The sequence below is a fragment of the Convolutriloba macropyga genome, chromosome 9 (assembly GCF_964194025.1).
Source record: "Convolutriloba macropyga chromosome 9, txConMacr16.3, whole genome shotgun sequence".
Classification (NCBI taxonomy): domain Eukaryota; kingdom Metazoa; phylum Xenacoelomorpha; order Acoela; family Convolutidae; genus Convolutriloba; species Convolutriloba macropyga.
The window spans coordinates 9,811,719-9,832,069 of NC_134476.1; the positions used below are offsets into that span (position 1 = coordinate 9,811,719).

Consider the following 20,351-nt stretch of genomic DNA (forward strand, 5'->3'; position numbering starts at 1 on the left):
AACTATCTTTATTGGCCAACGAAATTTTTTAAAGGTTGCAGATGAGTTAGAAGACAGAACTCCACAGAGAAAAATTTGATTGAATTTGAACATTTTTTCCAGACACATTTTCGAAAAATATCTTTAAATTTTGTCGTTTCATTTGAACAATTTTTCACATTTCTTTTTGAAGATTTTGTCAGTTTTTTCGAGATTATCTACCTTTAGTGTCAAATTAATTTCTTTCAAGTCTTTTGCGTGGGTTAATGACTATATTGCATTGTGTCATAAATGGCCTTCAGGTTAAAAGCTTCAAGTGTTTTAGGAATAATTGTTTTTTTTTTGTTTAGTTTGATTCTTTTAGTTTCTCAACTTTCGAGATTTCGTCTTTTTGGCCGGGATTGTTCAATTGATCTGCTGGTCAGTTACATTAGGTCTGTTTTTCATTCAATTCCTTGGATTGTATTTCAGGACTTGTCCTGCTATGTTATATTCAATGAAAATTCTGCGAATTGCAGTTCAGGACTGTTCCTGTTATGTTTTTTAGTATTATTGTTTATAGGATTTGACCAAAAGTTCAGATATGATATCTTTTTTGGTTTTCTTTTTACGCGTTTGCTTCTGTAGTTAGGTAACAAAGACTTTGGTAAAACCTTTTCCTTACAAAAGAGAAACTCAAAATAAAGAGACAAGAGGTTTCCGAGCAGGACTCGAAACTATCTTCGATTTTCGTCTTTTCAATTGGTACTTGATATGAAGTGAACCGCATACGCAGCTTTAAAAATCATCAAGTCGGATATAGAGAGGTTTCATCTGTCCAAAATTAAACTTGAATTTTGCTATTTTTTCCGTTTGAACAACAAAAAGACTGAACAGTTTTGTCATGGCATTTGAAAGACATCTCTTGAACAGATTATTCTACTTGAACATTTGAATAACCTTTTCTAACGAGCCCTTTGAACTTTTTGGACAAAATCTCGAAAAAAGAACGGAACAACAAATTTTCAGGATGTTGATATTTACTCTAATATTATTGTCAACACAACAAATAACTTGCCTCGAAGTTCCAAGGGCTAACAGGTAAATTCTCACTATGGATGAGTTGAACTTTCTGTTATTAAAATGTTTCTGCATCTTTAAAATTGATATTAGGTGTCTTTTTTCTTCAATTTGATGACATCATTTTTTCCACGCTATTTTGCCGATTCAAAAACAGTGTGAAAATGCGAACAATTGGTACTGCGTTTTGAGTTCTTGTATCATTGTATTAGTGTATTAATTACTATATCATTAGTGTGATATGAAACAAAATCTTAGATTGTTTTAGCGGAAAGTTTATGAATTAAATTTTCACTATAATTTACTGTGATGCTGGAGAATTTAACAATTGCTATACCTTTTAGCGGCCTCGTCAATGGTTTTCCGCTCTATAGTGTGTAAAATGAAAACTGATGTGAATAACAAAATATAAGTTACAGTCGGTGGCATAAAATTTGATATGACTCAGTCAGAGGTTTAAAGCCCAAAGTTTTACCCCCGAGACAGCGATGTCCTGGTTTTCATCCCTTTTTTATAGCACCTATAATTTAACCCCGACTTGTAAACCCTGTATTTTTATAACTGAGGGTAATTTTCAATCGATCAGTTCTAATCAGTCTCTTTATTAGAGACAAAAATTGGGTTGGAATGACCGACATTTATATACTTATACCCCTATAATATGAAAAAAATAGTAAAATGCTCAATATAAAAAGCAAGCTTATAAGCCTTAGCAAATTATTTATCTGATCTACTCCCTATATCTAGCCCCAGAACTATTACAGGTAATTTAAAAGTAGATTGAACTGCAGAACACTTTTTATTTTACTGCATCTTGAAAGTAGCAGGACAACTGTTGGCTTTGAGTTTGTTTACCCCTTCTACCAAAAACAAAGAAATGCTGGTAGTCGAAGGCCACGATCCTTATGTTAAAAGAGTGAAAATATATGCCAGCACCTGGGATTGCTCAAAATATTAAAGCTAGAAGTGCCGCGTCTCAGCATTCACACAAAATGGCAGAATTATTTGCGTAAATCGTGAACTCAATCATAATGTTGTGGTTCGAAAACCGACCACCAGGAAGTTCAAGAAAAGGATCAAATATCTGAGTGAAAATTTAATTCCCACAGCATTTGCAGCCTAAGACGAATTCATAATCTCCAGTCTCCAAGAAGATCGAGAGCGTTTTGAAGGGGTCCAAAAATTTTCAAAATCAATCAGCTCCTAATGAAGCTAATAACAACAAACATATTTTTAGTACAAATTGTTTATAGATGCGCACAACACATTCAAATTTTTTTTTTTGTTGAATAACGTGTAATTATTGAAGCATAGCTTAGCTAGCTTTAAATTAATGCATTTTGTTCGTAAATGTATATGTATAAACTCACTCAACTATAACAGTAGGTGTAAACATGCAAAGATGGGGAATGCAAAAAAATAGCGGAGCCAACAAGCAGAAGGTATCACGGTAAAGATACATAGATGCGATTTTAGATAAAAAACAATTATCAAGGTAGTAAAACCGTGGCACAATCATAGTAGAACTTACAGATCTATATCTTATTATCATTCAAGAATGGTTCAGCTTTCCTTCACAAAGTTATATGGTTTCGCAAGAGTTCAGCAGCAACTTTTTTGATAAACGTTATGTATGAGCAATCTCAATCAAGAGACGATTGAATTTATTTCCGAGTTTATTTATACATCATAGAACTTAGATGATGGCATTTAATATGAAGTTTGCAGAAAACTGAGGGGGATATTCTGTTTTGCCTTTCACTTTTTTAATGCGAGCGTTACAATTATGCGCCGTTATACAGAAGATTACTATGTAAAAAATATCACGCGCGCTGGGGGGCGTAAAATTTATGTCCCACTAATCTGGGGAAGGGGACCGAAACAATAGATGCTTTGCTGCTTGGAGGTTATTTGTTTTGCATTATAGTTAGTTTACTAATGATGCAACTTAGGTGGTGTAGACGAACAGCCCCTGTCCCACATACAAGGGCAACTTGAAGCTCTAACTGTTAAAGGCAAACTTTTTTTGTTAAAGGCCAACTTTTTTTGATAAAGGCCAACTATTTTTGTTAAAGGCCAACTATTTTTGATAAAGGCCAATTATTTTTGTTAAAGGCCAACTATTTTTGATAAAGGCCAACTATTTTTAATGAAGGCCAATGTAGCAGTGCTACATACAATACAAAACTCAATCATTTTTAGTGCTATCTGATGCAATCTTACTGTGCTATTGCCGTAGTCTACGTCGACATCGTGAATCAACCAATCACACTCACACTACGCCAGCTGGCAAAAAGTATAAACCATCACTAAAAAAAGCAGTGAATTTGTAAAAGAAGCATTTTTCCAACTCTGCGAGGATTCAATTCACTAGCTGGTGATTCAAGCCCAGCAGCAGAGGAAAAACCGCCAACAACAACAAGCTCAGCTGAGCGTGGCGTCTAAATGCTTAGCAATATAGCTTGATCACTAAGAGCTAATGCTTAGTTTATTTCCTCACATTAGTAATACATACAATAATGGGCTATTTTAGATAGTGATGACTGTAACTAAGTGTTTTTTCCCAATTAAAAATCTCATTATCCAAGCTCTTTGTTTACTCTAAAACCAACTATTTTCGATAAAAGCCAACTATTTTTGTTATAGACCAACTATTTTTTGTTAAAGGCCAAATATTTTTGTTGAAATGATTCTGTTTTACGCACTCATGTATTTGTTGAAAACTTCGTTCAAATTACTATGTCTTTTTTATTGCAATTTTATTTTGATTAAATTGTTTTGTTTGCTCAAGTAACTCATCAATTTTTCAACCTATTCAGCAGAAATTATCCAAAAATTTTGCCGAATTGAATTGAGTTTCGCTAATTATGCTTTTGCTGAATTCCGTTAAGCTCAATTGCGAAATTCAGGCGACATCGTTTGCTATCGGAACACAGCAAAAATGGGTTTTTCGTATACTGCGGAGCTGCGTTACGCTCAAAAATGTGGTCCAGTTACAAAATCCAGTGACTGAATTATATTCAACAGTATGTGTTGTTTTTAGTTAATTATAGAATCAATTGCTCTTAATTATAATGGTTTTAACAATGGGTTTCATTAACACTGGCGAATGAACTTGAATTAAAATTGCAAAAAGTGTATCTCTTAATTCAAAGTTTCAAGCTGTGGTGTTTTGCGACAATCAATTTAAAAAAACTTATCTCGACATATCATTTTTAAACTTTTAAGATATGTTCTACTTTCGAAAGCACTGTTTTAAATTAATATAGCATCAGTGTATATGGAATTCAGCTACTAACATAACCAAAATGGGTTACGTTCAAATGCGGAATTGAGGCCGCGAAGTCTGAAACCCGGATTCCGCGATTCTTAAATTCGCTAGTTTTTCGGAATTGGTTTACCATTTTCCCTCCAAACTAGTATAGCTTTTGAATGTAACGAATTTGCGCAAAGTTCATGTAAATCCATTGTAATAAAAAAGTAAAACGAAATTGAGTTACACGCTCCGTCGAATTTACCAAGGCGATTCAGGTCTGCCTCTGCGGTATAATGAACCACATTTTCGCCCTCTTCATTTTAAAATTTTTTTCAGTATGTGATTGGCGGCTGGGGTAGATTTGACACTTTTTACTAGCATAACTGACAGCATAACTAGCATTACAGAAATTTGAAAAAAATGGAAGAAATTTTTTAGAGCAGCCCCGCTTGAAGACATTATCCAGGGGTCAATTTTACATCAAGAAACGCCCTTGGAAACTAAACAAGTTCGAAACCAAAGACACTGCACCCATTTATGTTACCAAACTGCAAACTGCCGATCGTATAACTTATGTGGCGGAAAAATCTGTCAACTGAACAAAGAAGATAGATTCGTGAACAAAACTCAAATGAATGTGAGCGAACATTGTTTCTACGCAGGTATGAAACAAAATGACCAACCGAAGTGTGAACAAAAAGGTAAATACCAGCCAATCACAGACGATATAACGCCTGGACTTTGTATGATTAATAATAAACGAGTTGATGCCGAATGTTCCCGAGCGACAGTTGAGGAGACGTATAAAGAGGTTGCAGGAGCAGGCAAATAATCTGTTCTATTTTTTCCTTTTGTTAAATTAGGATTAATTAACTAAAATGTGATAACTTTAAGTCATAACGTGATCACCTGAGAATTGTACCAATTCTTAACAGATTTGAATCTGAAGACGTTATAAGAAGACTTTTTGAAAAAAAAATATTCCGTAGTCGGCTTTCAAAAGAACACGCTCGAATCGACGAAAGAAAAAGTTCGATTAATTTTTTTAACACAAAACAGCAATTAAGAGCCCTGCGGTTATATAAAGGCTTTTATATTAAGGCTTTTAAAGCAGCTGAAAAATCTGGACACTTATCGGGATTGCTATGGGCGATGCCACGGGATAAAATGATCAGGGAGGGGGACTGTAATAGGAAGAAAACCTAAAACATCCAATTATAGTCCCATTTTTATCGTTTTGACTCACATATTTGGAGATCCTTATAGTCGAATCCTCAACCTCTTAGGTAACGAGATTTTTTTTCCTCTAGAACACACCGCAGTCTCAGCATAAGATCTGCGAATCAATCTATTTAATCACAGAAAATAAATTCATACGGCTTTCTAGCTCCTCTGAACAAATAACTCATTCAAAGAGGCACTATTTTAAGCCTATGTCACCCTAACCAATGCTTCGTTTTGACCTGTGATGTCTCAACAAACAGATGTTAGAAAATATAAAAATTTCACCAAATCTGATTGGCTGGAGGAAATTAAATTAGTAACTTTTTGAGTAAACTTATCCTAATTAGACGCAACCTAACTCTTTAAAGAAAACCTAACGCGTTTGGTCATGCCTCTAGAGCTGTCTCGATAGGAATTTATTACAACCGAAAACTTTACCCATCAAACCAGAAAAAAGTTTGTTTTCTCTTTTTGACTTCCCGCGATTCTTGAGCTATTTTATGTAAACACAGTGAAAGGAACATTGATAAAGATTGCATTGTCAGGGAAGATATTGATTAATCTGATAAAAAGTTGAAAAATGTTGCTAAGATCTTGCTAGGCAGAAAATATCAGAACACCTTCTAACGCCCCTTGGCAGACCTTGACAGGATCCTATAAAAAATGTTCTAAAAAATTTCCTGGCGCAACTTGATGCGATATTGAAAAATCACAGCGCATAAAAGACAGTTTTTGAGGAACCTTAGATAGGAAAAGAAATTTTTGAATTAAATTTCAGGTTTTAGAGGACCGCCATCCAGAAGGTGGGAATCCGTGATCAACCAAGACCCCATTAAAAAGATGTTAAAAAAGCAATAGCTGAACAATAAAGTCAGGGATTACCAATTTTTCATCAAGAAATAAAGTTGAGTTTCAAACCATATGTATTTTGACAACACTATTTAAAAATTTGTTTCTCTTAAAAGAAGGATTTTCAGAAAAATGTTTTTGTACCAAGAAGAGGAGGTTCTCTTTTACTAGAACCAACTATAACGGGAAAACGGGAAAATTTACCGTGGGAAAACGGGACAAATTGATCAACAGGAGTTAAGGGAACTTTTTTTTCTAGATCTATGATGGCCGGAGTATTGTGCCGTGCATCAATAGATGTGCATAGATGTAAAAAGAAGTTTTGATATAATCGGCTCTAGTAAAAAGAGAACCTCCTCTTCTTGGTACAAAAACATTTTTCTGAAAGTCCTTCTTTTAAGAGAAAAAATTTTTAAATAGTGTTGTCAAAACACATATGATTTGAAACTCAACTTTATTTCTTAATGAAAAGTTGGTAATCCCTGACTTTATTGTTCAGCTATTGCTTTTTTAACATCTTTTTAATGGGATCTTGGTTGATCACGGATTCCCCCTTCTGGATGGCGGTCCTCTAAAAGCTGAATTGTCCGATGTTTCTAGTAAATTTTTGATAAACCATAATAGTTCTTGCTCTATGTTGTTGAAAGGTGCTTTTTAGTTTTTAAAAATTGGCGTCTTATTGGCGGGCGTAAAAATTCTGCGCTATGGCACCCGGACGTTTTTAATCAATGCCATTGTTGCATTTAGCGGAAATGTTGCCCCACTCATTTTCTTTTATACTAACCATGGCAGGCCCAGTTTTCAATATTTTTAATGCCCAAAGCCCTACCCGCACCCTAGTACCAGGACAATTCAGCGCTGGATCCATACATTCCCATATTAACTCGGAAAATCAGTTCTGAATCAGTACATTTTCAGTCCAATTATAGGCTTTTATGAGCAGGACGAATTCAGAAAAATTTTTTAAACTATCATTGTTAGTATACTAACATTGTAGGCCTTTTGCTGCGCACTCTTAAACACAAATATTTACTGGAATAACTTATAAAGAGTGCAACGGGCTGCGGCTAAAAATAACTAATTAAAAAAGTTGTCTTTTGAAAATTCGACCTTTATACCCACTTTGACATCGTAGTTCCCCCCTGGGACGTTTTAATTACTCAAAAATTAGCCCATTGCAGTCACGCTATTGCACCACTAATCGCTCCGGGCAAATTACCAGTCGCTCCTACATCAAATTGGGAGGAATTTGTGGGTTCCATTAACTCTTCGTACACAAGGTTGAACTTCAACCCTAAAAATTGAAACCATAAGAGTTTGCATCGCTTTATATTGTAAATTTTTAATATCCCATACGCTTGGAAAGTAAATGCACAGAAATTTTACTCCATTTCAAATGTTTTCTTCAAATCCTTTTTCATGAACATTTTGGAAATTTTTTATCAAGAATGAAGAATCGGTGAATTGAGATTTATTTTAAAAATTAGAACAGATTTCATTAGGATTCGAATACTCCAAACAGTGGATGAAAATAAGCAGAATCTATTCATGGCCAGCTGCTCACGGTGGCAAAGACTCATGTTCAACTCAAACTGACATCGTTCTGGAAAACTATATCTGGATCAGAAATACCCAAAGCTACGATGAATACATAGCACAATGTGCGACCAAAGGAGGAAAAATTTTCGGAGATTTCGATGGAACCCAGGACCAGATTGATTTCTTCGCCAAACATATGCCGACGCGCTTCTTCGTGGGAGCGAAAAAAGGAAAAGTTTTCAATAAGCATTTTTTACAAAATTAAATCCATTAAAGATTTTTCGCAAATCTAATATTATAGACGTGAATACGCGGTGAAAAACCATTACAAGCCCCCTACCCATAGATTTAATAGGATTTTACGTTAATATGTGGAATTTTTTTAGCCAAAGACGTTTTAGCCCCGGATACCAAATATAATTTTTTTCTTATGTATAATATACAATAATTAATCTTTGTTTAATGGCATGAGAAAGGTTGCTTTGTAGCCTTTTTACATGTAGTAAGATACGTTTTGTGGAATTATAGAAGTAAATTGGAGCAAATGGACAACTCTGGCAGAAGCACAGGCTTGCTGTGACTACGAGCCAAATAAAATATAATATAATTGCTCATCTACCCGAGTGTTATCATCTAATTATGCCTCCTAACATTACTAACTACAAAATTGAAAAATAAAAAACCATAAGTTTTTTTAAGAAAACCGAAATTGGCTGAAATTCAAGATTTCGTTATGTTGCTTAATTTCAATTTTTGAACCGATTTGTCATCTTTAGTAGTAGTAGTAGTAGTAGTAGTAGTAGTAGTAGTAGTAGTAGTAGTAGTAGTAGTAGTAGTAGTAGTAGTAGTAGTAGTAGTAGTAGTAGTAGTAGTAGTAGTAGTAGTAGTAGTAGTAGTAGTAGTAGTAGTAGTAGTAGTAGTAGTAGTAGTAGTAGTAGTAGTAGTAGTAGTAGTAGTAGTAGTAGTAGTAGTAGTAGTAGTAGTAGTAGTAGTAGTAGTAGTAGTAGTAGTAGTAGTAGTAGTAGTAGTAGTAGTAGTAGTAGTAGTAGTAGTAGTAGTAGTAGTAGTAGTAGTAGTAGTAGTAGTAGTAGTAGTAGTAGTAGTAGTAGTAGTAGTAGTAGTAGTAGTAGTAGTAGTAGTAGTAGTAGTAGTAGTAGTAGTAGTAGTAGTAGTAGTAGTAGTAGTAGTAGTAGTAGTAGTAGTAGTAGTAGTAGTAGTAGTAGTAGTAGTAGTAGTAGTAGTAGTAGTAGTAGTAGTAGTAGTAGTAGTAGTAGTAGTAGTAGTAGTAGTAGTAGTAGTAGTAGTAGTAGTAGTAGTAGTAGTAGTAGTAGTAGTAGTAGTAGTAGTAGTAGTAGTAGTAGTAGTAGTAGTAGTAGTAGTAGTAGTAGTAGTAGTAGTAGTAGTAGTAGTAGTAGTAGTAGTAGTAGTAGTAGTAGTAGTAGTAGTAGTAGTAGTAGTAGTAGTAGTAGTAGTAGTAGTAGTAGTAGTAGTAGTAGTAGTAGTAGTAGTAGTAGTAGTAGTAGTAGTAGTAGTAGTAGTAGTAGTAGTAGTAGTAGTAGTAGTAGTAGTAGTAGTAGTAGTAGTAGTAGTAGTAGTAGTAGTAGTAGTAGTAGTAGTAGTAGTAGTAGTAGTAGTAGTAGTAGTAGTAGTAGTAGTAGTAGTAGTAGTAGTAGTAGTAGTAGTAGTAGTAGTAGTAGTAGTAGTAGTAGTAGTAGTAGTAGTAGTAGTAGTAGTAGTAGTAGTAGTAGTAGTAGTAGTAGTAGTAGTAGTAGTAGTAGTAGTAGTAGTAGTAGTAGTAGTAGTAGTAGTAGTAGTAGTAGTAGTAGTAGTAGTAGTAGTAGTAGTAGTAGTAGTAGTAGTAGTAGTAGTAGTAGTAGTAGTAGTAGTAGTAGTAGTAGTAGTAGTAGTAGTAGTAGTAGTAGTAGTAGTAGTAGTAGTAGTAGTAGTAGTAGTAGTAGTAGTAGTAGTAGTAGTAGTAGTAGTAGTAGTAGTAGTAGTAGTAGTAGTAGTAGTAGTAGTAGTAGTAGTAGTAGTAGTAGTAGTAGTAGTAGTAGCGAACTCTTTAGGGATATACCATGGGTCTTCACCCTTTATGTCATTAGTGAGTAAGTTTGGAATGTTGGTTACAGTTCGTACATTGGCAGAGTATCCTCCAGATACATAGATTGGCTTCGTTGAATTTTTCGATGAATTTCCAAAATTGCTGTGTTATTCGTGCATTTCTTTTTTCTTTCGTTGTTAAGTAGATATGTTTACTCAGAATGTTGTTCAGTGTTCCGTTTCGTGTCCAGAAGTTATCGTCGGTCCTTTTGAGTCTGGTTTTGGGAATTTTGAAGCTGGAGTTGGAGCCTTGTCTGTTTCGTTCATTGGTATTACGTGATTTGTAGTCTGATGTTTTTATGTCATACTTGTGGTCAGTGATGGCGCAGAACAGTAGGAGACTGTTGAGTTCGAAGTACATTGAGAGTGGCAGAAAGATGAGTTCTTTGAGTCTTTCTTTATAGGGAATTGTAATGTTTAGAATCCACTGTGTTGCACTTTTCTGTATTCTTTCGATGTTTGACAAGTCTGTTTTGGTGGGGTACCAGACCTCACGTGCGTACAATATGACGGGTACCACGTATCCTGTGTATGCTTTTAGTTTGGCTTTAGTCGTTGACTTGAAATAAATGCTACGCTTGAGGATCCACAATGATTTCAGAGATTTAGTTCGACGCAGATTACAGTTTTCTTTCCAGGAGAGGTCGTTCGAGATTAGGACACCAAGGTCTTTTTGAACTTTAACAGGTTTGACAGCGACTTCGTTCATTTTGACCACTGATTGTTTTTTGAAGTGTATCAGACTACATTTGTCATCATGGAGATTAATTTTGCTTGCGACACACCAGTTATGTAAACTTATTAGGTCTCTTTCTAGGAGTTCATGAGATGTTCTTTACAGTTTGTAGTCATCGGCATATCCGAAGCATTCACTTTCACTTGCAACAGTGGGGAGGTCATTTATGTAGATTAAAAATAGTAGAGGACCCAGTGGGGACCCTTGTGGGACCCCGCTAGTGACATCACGGAATTCAGATCTTGAGTTGTTTATTTTCACGCATTGTTTTCTATTGTCTAAATAATTGGCATTTAGTTTTAGGGCTGTTCCACCTATTCCCATTTGTGGATTTTCAAAAGCAAGAGATCGTGAGGAACATTGTCGAAAGCTTTTTTGAAGACTAAGTAGAAAACCGTTAGTTCATCAATTGCCGACGAATCGTTGAGCAGGTATACTTTATCGAGGAAGCAGATAAGTTGTATAATGGCTGAGCGACCGTCTCTAAACCCAAATTGAGAGTCGTTTTTGCCTTACTACTTGAGAAGTTTTTGCCTTACTACTGGGTATAACCAGTCAAAGATGACTTTTTCTAGGACTTTCGACGGGCAACAGAGGCATTTAATAGGTCTATATTTGGTTACTTCTCTTTTATCACCGTCTTTGTAGATTGGAGTTATTTCGCTTTCTTTCCAGTATTGTGGGTATACAGCTTTGTTGAAGCAGGTTTGAAAGATGACAGTTAATCATTTAGCCAGTGTGGTTGCCAGTTGTTTTAGGGTCTGGTTTCCTATTCGATCCGGTCCTTTCGCCTTTTTTGATTTAGGAGAACTGAGTATTTCCGTGACTTGTTTTTCGCAGCAAGTTATTTTGTTGAATGTATTTGTCCCGAAGTCAACGTTTGTATTGTTTGTTTTTAAGTTAAAAACGTTTTGGAAGTATTGGTTAAACAGGTTTGCCTCTCTTTCATCATTTTCTGCTACTTTGTTTTTTAAATGCATTTCATGTGGGGTACGGTGGCGTTTTTTTAATGGATCTCAGATAGGCTTGGATCTTACCGAATTCCCTTGTTCTGAAAATCTTGCTTTCGTAGTCGGCTTGGTCGTTACAGGATTCGATTTCAATTTTGCTTTCGAGATCAGAAATTTTTTGCAGGTTGAGTTTTTCTGGCTTCTTTGCGATTGAGTGTGTTAAGTTGGTTGATCAGGTGGGAGGTAGGTCTCGAGATCCATGGAGGGAGGTAAGATTGGTGGCTAGTAATTCTTGGTACGTTTTCGGTAAACAGTTTGTTGAACCATAAGTACCATTGATTGGTGACTTCGTCTACATTTCTGTAACAGTAAGGTTCGAAGGGATTATCGACGAATGTTTGATTAAAGTTCTCCCAGTTAGTCCGAGAGATTGCTTATTTGACAATTTTATGGTGTTTCTCCGTTGTATTATTGACGGTTAACAGGGATGAGATTTCTGGGTGGTCTGAGCACTTTTTTAAATTGATTGAATAGTTATTTGTAAGTGTGGTGTCAATTGTTGAATTAAGCCAATACTCAGGTTCATCTATTAGGAAGACGTTTAACTGCGGTTTGCTGCCAAGTATGCATTGGAAGTCAAATTTTTGTTCATAGTTGAGATTCGCTAGTTGATCAGGGACTGTGTTTTCATATTCGTCTGTGAACTGCATTGACCCCCAAGATGTATGCACAAAGTTAATATCTTCAGTTAATATAGAGCTTGAAACTTTCAACTGTTTACGTTTGGTTTTGAGACTTGTAGGGAATTGCGAGCATTTATCAGGTGGCCATCTGTAGGGACTGTTTTTTGGAGGGTTATAGATACAGCTGATCAACAATTTTTGTGCTTTGTTTTTGTCAGTTAGTATAACAGTTATCGCGTCTTCAAATGTATGGTCAAGTGTCAGTTGTTTAGCGTTGATTTCTCTCTGTACCGCAATGAGTACTCCTCCGGGTTTGGAGACATTTTCAGTAGATGTTCTGTCATTTCTGAATATTCGGAAATTATTGAGAAAAAGAGACTCGTTCGGGACAGATTTTGTTAGCCATGTCTCACTGAGACATAAGACATCGTATTTTTGGTTTAAAATTGCATTTGCAAGAGTGAAACGTCTTTGCAGGTCGAGGACGCTGTGTACGTTGAAAGTGAGTAGAGTAATTTGTTCGTTTCTGTTTTCGTTGGTGTTTAGTCACCATCCCGTATCCAGGGCGACCTCATCCCAGGTGTTGCTTTGATCATCGTAGTGGAGTAGTTTCAGGTGTTGGACCTTGACCTTGTTTCTTGGTATCTTGACCTTGTTTCTTGGTATTCCCGATTCGATGTATTCTCGTCTTTTTTTAAGTAGATCTTTTTCCAACAGTTGTTCTTCTTTTGGTAGTTCTCTGCTAAGGTACACTTTTTTATCATAGTTCCGCAATCTGCCAAGAGATAGTAAGAGCAGTTTTCTGTTCCAGTCATTACTGAGTTTGACTATGATAGTTCTGTCTTTGTTTTCGTTGTATGTTCCAATTCGCCTACAGTCTTCGATGTTAGAATCGACTTTTAGGAATTTTAGTAGGTTTTCAATCTCAGCTTTGTCATGTTCACCACGTTTTCTAGCATTGGTGTCTTTTAGCTCGGGTATTCCACGTACACGTACGCCGCTGGGGTGATCGTTTGTGGGAGGTTCGGTTTTTGGTTTGACTTTTTTGGTCACAATGTCTCCTAGGTCGTTGAGATTACTTTCAACAGCGCTCTTAAAGGAAGTTATCTTTATCTCATTTTCCAGTTGATTACCGACGTTTTCTTTAACAAAAGTTTTCATTTCCTCCTGATTTTCGTTGCTGTTGTCGATTTTGTTTTGGCTGCTGATAGCGTCCAGGACGACGTCCCGTTTGTTCGTTTTTACGTAGTTGTTGCATAGTAGAAGTACATTCAAATTTATCTCCTAGAGAGCGTTGATGAAGGTGCCAGATAGCTTAGTACATTGGGTGGTCATATGCATAATCTTTTCGCATGATACGCATCGAAAGATTGTATCTTTTTAGTAATGCCAGCCTTGCATGCATTACAGTTGATTGTAAGGCCCATTCCAATTTTCGATTTTGAACTTACCTCTTTGTTTGTTATCGTTTTCGATCGACTTTTCGTTTGAGGCTTTTTCGTTCTACTTCGCTACTACTCGAGGGTTGTTAGGATCGTAGTTGTTTCACTAGTTATTTCTCGCTAGGAGAGATTGTAGTGAAGCAGCGCTTGCTTGCTGATATCCTTTGTTTCTCGCGAGGAGAGACAGCGGTATAACAACAAACAGTTAAGTAGAAACTAACTACCTGGGTGGTTTTCGCTGGAAGAGCCGGAGGAAACGGAGTTAGTAGTTGCAGTTGCAGTTCTTGAATGGGCACTCGAATTAGTCGAGGTGTCCTTCCTCGTTGCACTTGTTCGAGTGATTCTTTTACAAGAATCGTTTCTTCAGGATGGTTTTCACGCCGCTGATCCCGGACTTGCTAAGGTGCACGTCGTCGTCGCCGAGGTGTATCTCACTGAAAATTTCTTCTGACACACCACGATATTTCCAGTTTCTGCTTGTCTTATTTTTGTTGTCCAATATTTTGTTAGTTTTCGAGGAACGTTCACGATAGCTACCACGGTGGGGGATACCAAGGATGAAAACTTTTTTGGCTAGCTTGCACAGCTGTTCGCCTAGAAAGTCTAACTCGTCCACTACCTGTTGCTCGGACAGTGAAGATGGGAGGGTACCGTTGTAAAAGTCGTTGCCGCCAATAAAAACAACAATAATATTGAACTTATCTTTGATGGGGAGGAATTGTTGAGCGTGGGCAATGCGGGCTCCAGGAATGGACAAGATGTTGAAGTTGGGGAACTCGATGTTTCGGGCTTGTGAATCTGCGAAGTGTGGAATCGTCTGTTGGGCATCAAAGCCTCAATCTCACCCGTCAAAGCTAGGAACGACGGGACTTAGAACTCGTTGATGTTGAAACGGAATCTTGTTCCTAGCTCAAAAGATCTATTTAATAAGTTTATCACAACAATTAGGTATCTATTTAATAAGGGTATCACAACAATTGTTAAGTACAGTAAAGAAAGTTTTCTTTCTTTGCTGTACTTAACAAACGCGCGTAAAAGCATAACAAAACAGACATTTTTGCACATCCAGTACTTTTAATGGATATTATTGTATACACTGTTCATGAAAAAAAATTTTGACCCAATACATTTGGAAAACTTTTGGTTGTCAGCTTCGAACGGAAAATGGATAAGCACAACAGCCCGTGACGTCACTGCAGCTTTTGACAACATGTGGTGCCCTCAGTTTCCAGATATCACAGTATCAGATTACGTAGTAATAGCCGGATGCGGAGGTTGCTCTAAAGACTGTCTCAAGACACATGTGTACGGTGCCGAAGAAGCCCCCTGCAAGCTGTCCAACTTTTACGGGCGTGCCTGGCCATAACTTAAAAATTTTTGAGCTCAAATTGACATGTTAAAATTTTTGAGCTCAAATTGACACGGTGAAATTTTAGAGCTCAAATTGACATGTTGATATTTTTTGTCAGTTTTTGATCTCAAATTGACACGGTGAAATTAATTTCGAGCTCAAATTGACATGTTGATATTTTTTGCCATTTCGGAAATTAATTAAAGTAGTTCAATTTGTTGCATCAAGAAACAAGAATAACAGCAAAGCGTTTGAAAAATTTGCAAATTGATTTGTAAATATTGAACTCATGCTGGTTTAAAAAGAAAAATCTTTTCGTAAAATTTGCCAAATTAATTTGCCTGATGTTCAAATAAATTGTTTTCTGTAAGCGACGAAATGAAAATAGCGTATTAACGAGATTCAAAAGCGAAACACATCAACAACACTACAGGGAGATTTCTTTTGGGCCAATGACCAGTTCTCAAGCGTCGCAGAGGAACAGACAGAATTCGCACTCAATCTTTCTGATACTGAAGACCAATTACCCCTGGTGCCTAAGAGGAGAAAAAATAAGGTCCCTAATTAAAAATTTTTGTTAAAATTCCGTGATTTACAAAGATATAATTAATAAGAAAACTATGACAAAACTTTTTTTCCAATATTTTCCATTACTTTTTCCAACTAGGACAAAACTTTTTTGCAATATTTTCCATTACTTTTTCCAACTAGGACAAAGCTTTTTTGCAATATTTTCCATTACTTTTTCCAACTAGGACAAAACTTTTTTCCAATATTTTCCATTATGCATGGATTTGTAAAGTATTTAACATTGAAAAGCGTTCAAATTTCTATTGTATTACTTTTCCATATGTGAACCATAACCCCATGGCCAGGAGTGATTGAAATTTTCAAAGATTTTGCTATGTTCAAAAAAAATAATTTGTTTCGAATTATCTTGCAGGAGGAGGTCTGTATTACAAGACGGATGCCCATAATGTTAGATTTTGCAAGATGAGTAATGTTAGAGTTGCAAGATGCATAATGTTTTAACAAATTTGGTGATGAACAAAAAGGTGTCTAGAAGCTTCATTTTTAAAAACAAAGTACATTGTAGAGAAAATTTACACTTGTAAGCTTAAAAAATTCGATATTATTCAACGGTGAGATCTTTCAAAATTAATCCATTTCTGTTATTTTTCACCAAGAATGGGCTGCCAAAAACAATTTGGCAATAAAATAGAAAGAATGAGTTGAGGTTCTTCTCTAATAAAACAAAAGAGTAAACCAAAAACAAGCCTACAAAACAACGAAATATCCATGTGGATCAGGCAATTTAAACTGTAGACTTTTGCCTCCATTGTTGCAATTTCTGATTCCATGTTGATTGCACAGGTTTGAATTCAGAAGACTTCCAGACATTTGACAAAATTGATGGAGCCCTTAGGGTGAATGGGAAGGGGTATTTCCCATTGTGTCCCCCCCCCCCCAGTTCAGTGGTCAGACAATCTATATCCCCCAATTATAGTAAATATAGCACAATGGTTGCTATAATTACATAGAGGTGGCTATAATGTGAAAGAACCATAGGATGAATCAAGGTGGGCATGAGTTTTGGAAATAGTTTTCAGATGTAAAACAAGAATTTGAAAAAGAAGTAGATTTATTAAAAAGGAAACGCGTGGCAGGCTTACAGAAATAAAGTCTATTTTTCACGTAGTCAAACCAAAAACAGCAGAGCAGAAGTTGATTTCTGTCCCTAAGGAAATTGGAAAACCATTTGATTAGAATGAGCTAATAATTTATGGAACTCAAAAAGAGGAAGAGACTTAGAAAGCTGGCACAAAATGAAGCTGTCTCCCCGGCAAAAAGTTCAGGTGTTTTCTATCAATGAAGATTTAAACGCCAAAAATTAGGTCACCGACCACTGGTTGTGAAACCTTCAAAAATTTTGAACTGCCGGATTATGCTAATGGGTAAAAAGAAGTCCAAAGTTGAGAAGTTTTTGTCAAAAAAAGCTTACTGAAAAGAAATGGAGGACGTAAAACCGCTTCAAAATTTCCCAGGCTCTAAAAACCCGCTCTGAGTTGAAATGAAACCGCTTAAACTTTTGTTTCGAAATGTAAATTTTACGATTCATCTTCAATTGGAGAACTTTTGAGGAATCCCCCAACCCAAACCAAAATTGCGATGTAAGAGTGGGATTACATGGGCTGCAAAAAAATAATTTTGAGCAACTAATCATTGTTCAAAGTTGTGATTTAAAAGTGGGCTACAATGAGCTGCAATGGGATGACTGTTGCGGAAATAAGCCCCCGGGCCAAAATTTCGATGTGAGAGAGGGCTGCAATGGGCTGCAGTGGAATAAGTTTTGAGGAATTGACCCAGAGACAAAATTCCCAAGTAAGAGTGATATGAAATTGTCTGCAACAGGGAAGAATTTTGAGGAAATAAACCCCCAAATAAAAATACGATTAATTAGTGAGCTGAAATGGGTTGCAGTGGGAGGACTTTTGCGGAGTGACAGCTCTGGTCAAAATTGCGATGTAAGAGTGGAATTAACTGGGCCGCAATAAGAAGAATTTTGTGGAATTAGCTCCTACCAAAAGAATGATATTAGGTTTTTCTCTAAAAAAATCACGAGGGGAAACCACAAAACAAGCCAAAAAACTTGAATTATATTTATGTGGATCGTGCAGTCTAAACTGTAGACTTTTGTCTCCATTGTTTTAATTTCCGGTTCCATGTCGATTGCAAAAACTCAGAAAATTTCCAGAAATTTGACAAAATCGATTAAGATTTCAGGGTGAATGGGAAGGGATCTTTCCCATTGTAGCCTTCTTCAGCTCAACCGTGAGATATTCTATATCACTCAATTAGGGCAAGTATATCAAAATGGATGCTATAGTTACATAGAGGGGCTATAATGTGAAAAAACAATAGAATGACTCAAGTTGGACATGAATTTTGAGTTTATTTTTCAGATGTAAAACAGGAAAATGAAAAAGAAGTAGATTTATTAAAGAAGAGACGCGAGGCAGATTTAGAGAAATAAAGTGTACTCTTCAGATTATCAAACCAAAAACAGCTGAAGAGATGTTGAATCCTCTCCCCTGACGCAATTCAAAAGCCATTTGAATAGAATAAACTAATCTTTTACGGAAATCAAGAAAACTTATTTGAAGTAGCTCAATAGATTGAAAGGAGGTTTTCAAACTCTCACCACTGGTTGCCAAACTCTCAAAAAATTGGAACTGCCCAATTATGCTAATGGATAAACGGGAGAAAACAAAATCGCTTCAAAATTTCTCAGGCTCTAAAAAAACCGCTTTAAGTTAAGAAAATTGTTTTCATGTTTTTCAAAATGTAAGTTTAGACATAACAGTCTATCTGCAATGGGAGGACTTTTGAAGTTTTCCTCTACCCGAACTAAAATTGCAATGTACGAGTAGGATGAAACGGGTTGCAAAGAAAAGAAGTTTGTGGAATTACCCCTCACCAAATTTGCTAAGTAAGAGTGGGCTGCAATCGGCAGCAGTGGGAAGACTTTTGAAAAATATCTTCCGGCCAAAAATGCTGTGCAAAATTGGGCTAAAATGAGCTGCAATGAGAGAGATGTTGAAGAATTACGCCCGGACTAACAATACGATCTGAGAGAGAGCTGCTAAGGGCTGCAACATGAAAAATTTTGAGGAAATATCTCCTGGCCTAAATTGTCGTGTAAGAGTGATATGCAATGGGCTGCAGTAGATGGAGTTTTGAGGAATTAACCCATAGCTAAAATTTCGATGTCAGAGTGGTATGAAATGGGCTGAGAACAGTTTTGAGGAATTACCTCCCATCCCCGAATCAAAACAGGTTTAAAAGAGTGGGCTGAAATGTGTTCTATTGAGAAGATTTTTGCGGAATTTTTTCTCTGGCCAAAAATGCGATCTGCGATTAGGATTAAATGGGCTGCAATAAGATCAATATCGAAAATATATCCCCCTGGTCAAAACTGCAATGTAAACGTGGGTTCCAATGAGCTGCAATGTTGAGAAGTCACCCCTTGTCTAAAATTGCGATTTAAGAGTCGTCAGTATGGGCTGCAGCGGGAGAACTTTTGAGAAATTAGCCCCTGGCAAACATTGCTATGTATTTAGGGGTATTTTGCTCGGAGGGGTAAGATTGTGTTGAAAATGGGCAGCCGAGGGGGGGGGGTAAAATGATGTAAGTTTGAGGGGTAATTTCTTGAGAGGGGGTAACGTAACAAACTTTTTTTCAATTAGATGGAGTGTCAAGAATTTGTCAAGCATTGATGGTCTTGAGGTGGAAATAGAGACGGCTCTGGGTACCAGTATTGTGGTTTCTTCAATCTTCGGGTGGGGTGGGGGGGGGCTAAAACAATGCAACATTTTGGCTTTCAAGGGGGTAAAATGATGTAAAGTAAAGTGAAGTTGTGTAAGGGTGGGTTTGCAAGGGGCATAATAATGTAAGAGTGGGGCGGCAATTAGAGGCTTTTTACAACTCTTTCATCTTTTTGGGCTGCAATGAGCTGGGAAGGGGGATAAAATGATGTAAGAGTGAAAGAGTGAGGGGGTAGAGGATAAATTAACCCCCTACTCTTACATCATTTTAAGTGTTAAGATATAAGAGTTTTGAGCTGAATTTTTCTAAAATAACCCTACCATTGCAGCCGCACTTACATTTAATTGTAGCCTTCCGTTTCGATCTCAAAGTTCCAACATTTTTGTTGGGTGGTTATATTAAGGCAGACCCGATGTGGGCTCCTTTTGCAGCCTTAAGGTATAAAGAGCTGGAGCTACTTATTTCTGCGCGCGAAGCAGACTTACCTATAACTGTAAGACTAACCGACTCGGTAAACACTGAGAGAAAACTTCTATTATTACGGTGGTTAAGAAGTATAGCATCGGAGTTAATGGTATGCACATAGTGTATCTAACTAACGGACTGACTATAGTTATTAGAATTCTCTCTATTTGAAAGAGAATAGTGTCTTCTCAGTCTCTGATTGGCGGAAGGAACACATTCAGCATTCCGACTGCTACATCCATCCAGGGTTTAGAGTTTCAAATCCGAATTTGTGAATTGTAGCAGAAATACGTTGAATGTGTCATCCTCGTTGAAGGGTAGGGTGAAGTGAGTGATGAGTTGTGTTCCCTATGGAGTGGGCTATGACTTCTGTCGTCGTCTGAAATCCCTGT

General features: G+C 36.6%; 1 protein-coding gene across 1 annotated transcript; it reads left to right on the forward strand.

Annotated features, from left to right (window-relative positions):
* The first annotated feature begins 906 nt into the window (after positions 1–906).
* LOC142346118 (uncharacterized) lies at positions 907–12,885 on the forward strand. Its single transcript, XM_075398623.1, has 4 exons — positions 907–1,059; positions 4,733–5,118; positions 7,870–8,141; positions 12,853–12,885. Exons 1-4 carry the CDS (start codon positions 989–991, stop codon positions 12,883–12,885), a joined length of 762 nt encoding a protein of 253 aa, XP_075254738.1. The 5' UTR covers positions 907–988.
* Positions 12,886–20,351: the final 7,466 nt, after the last annotated feature.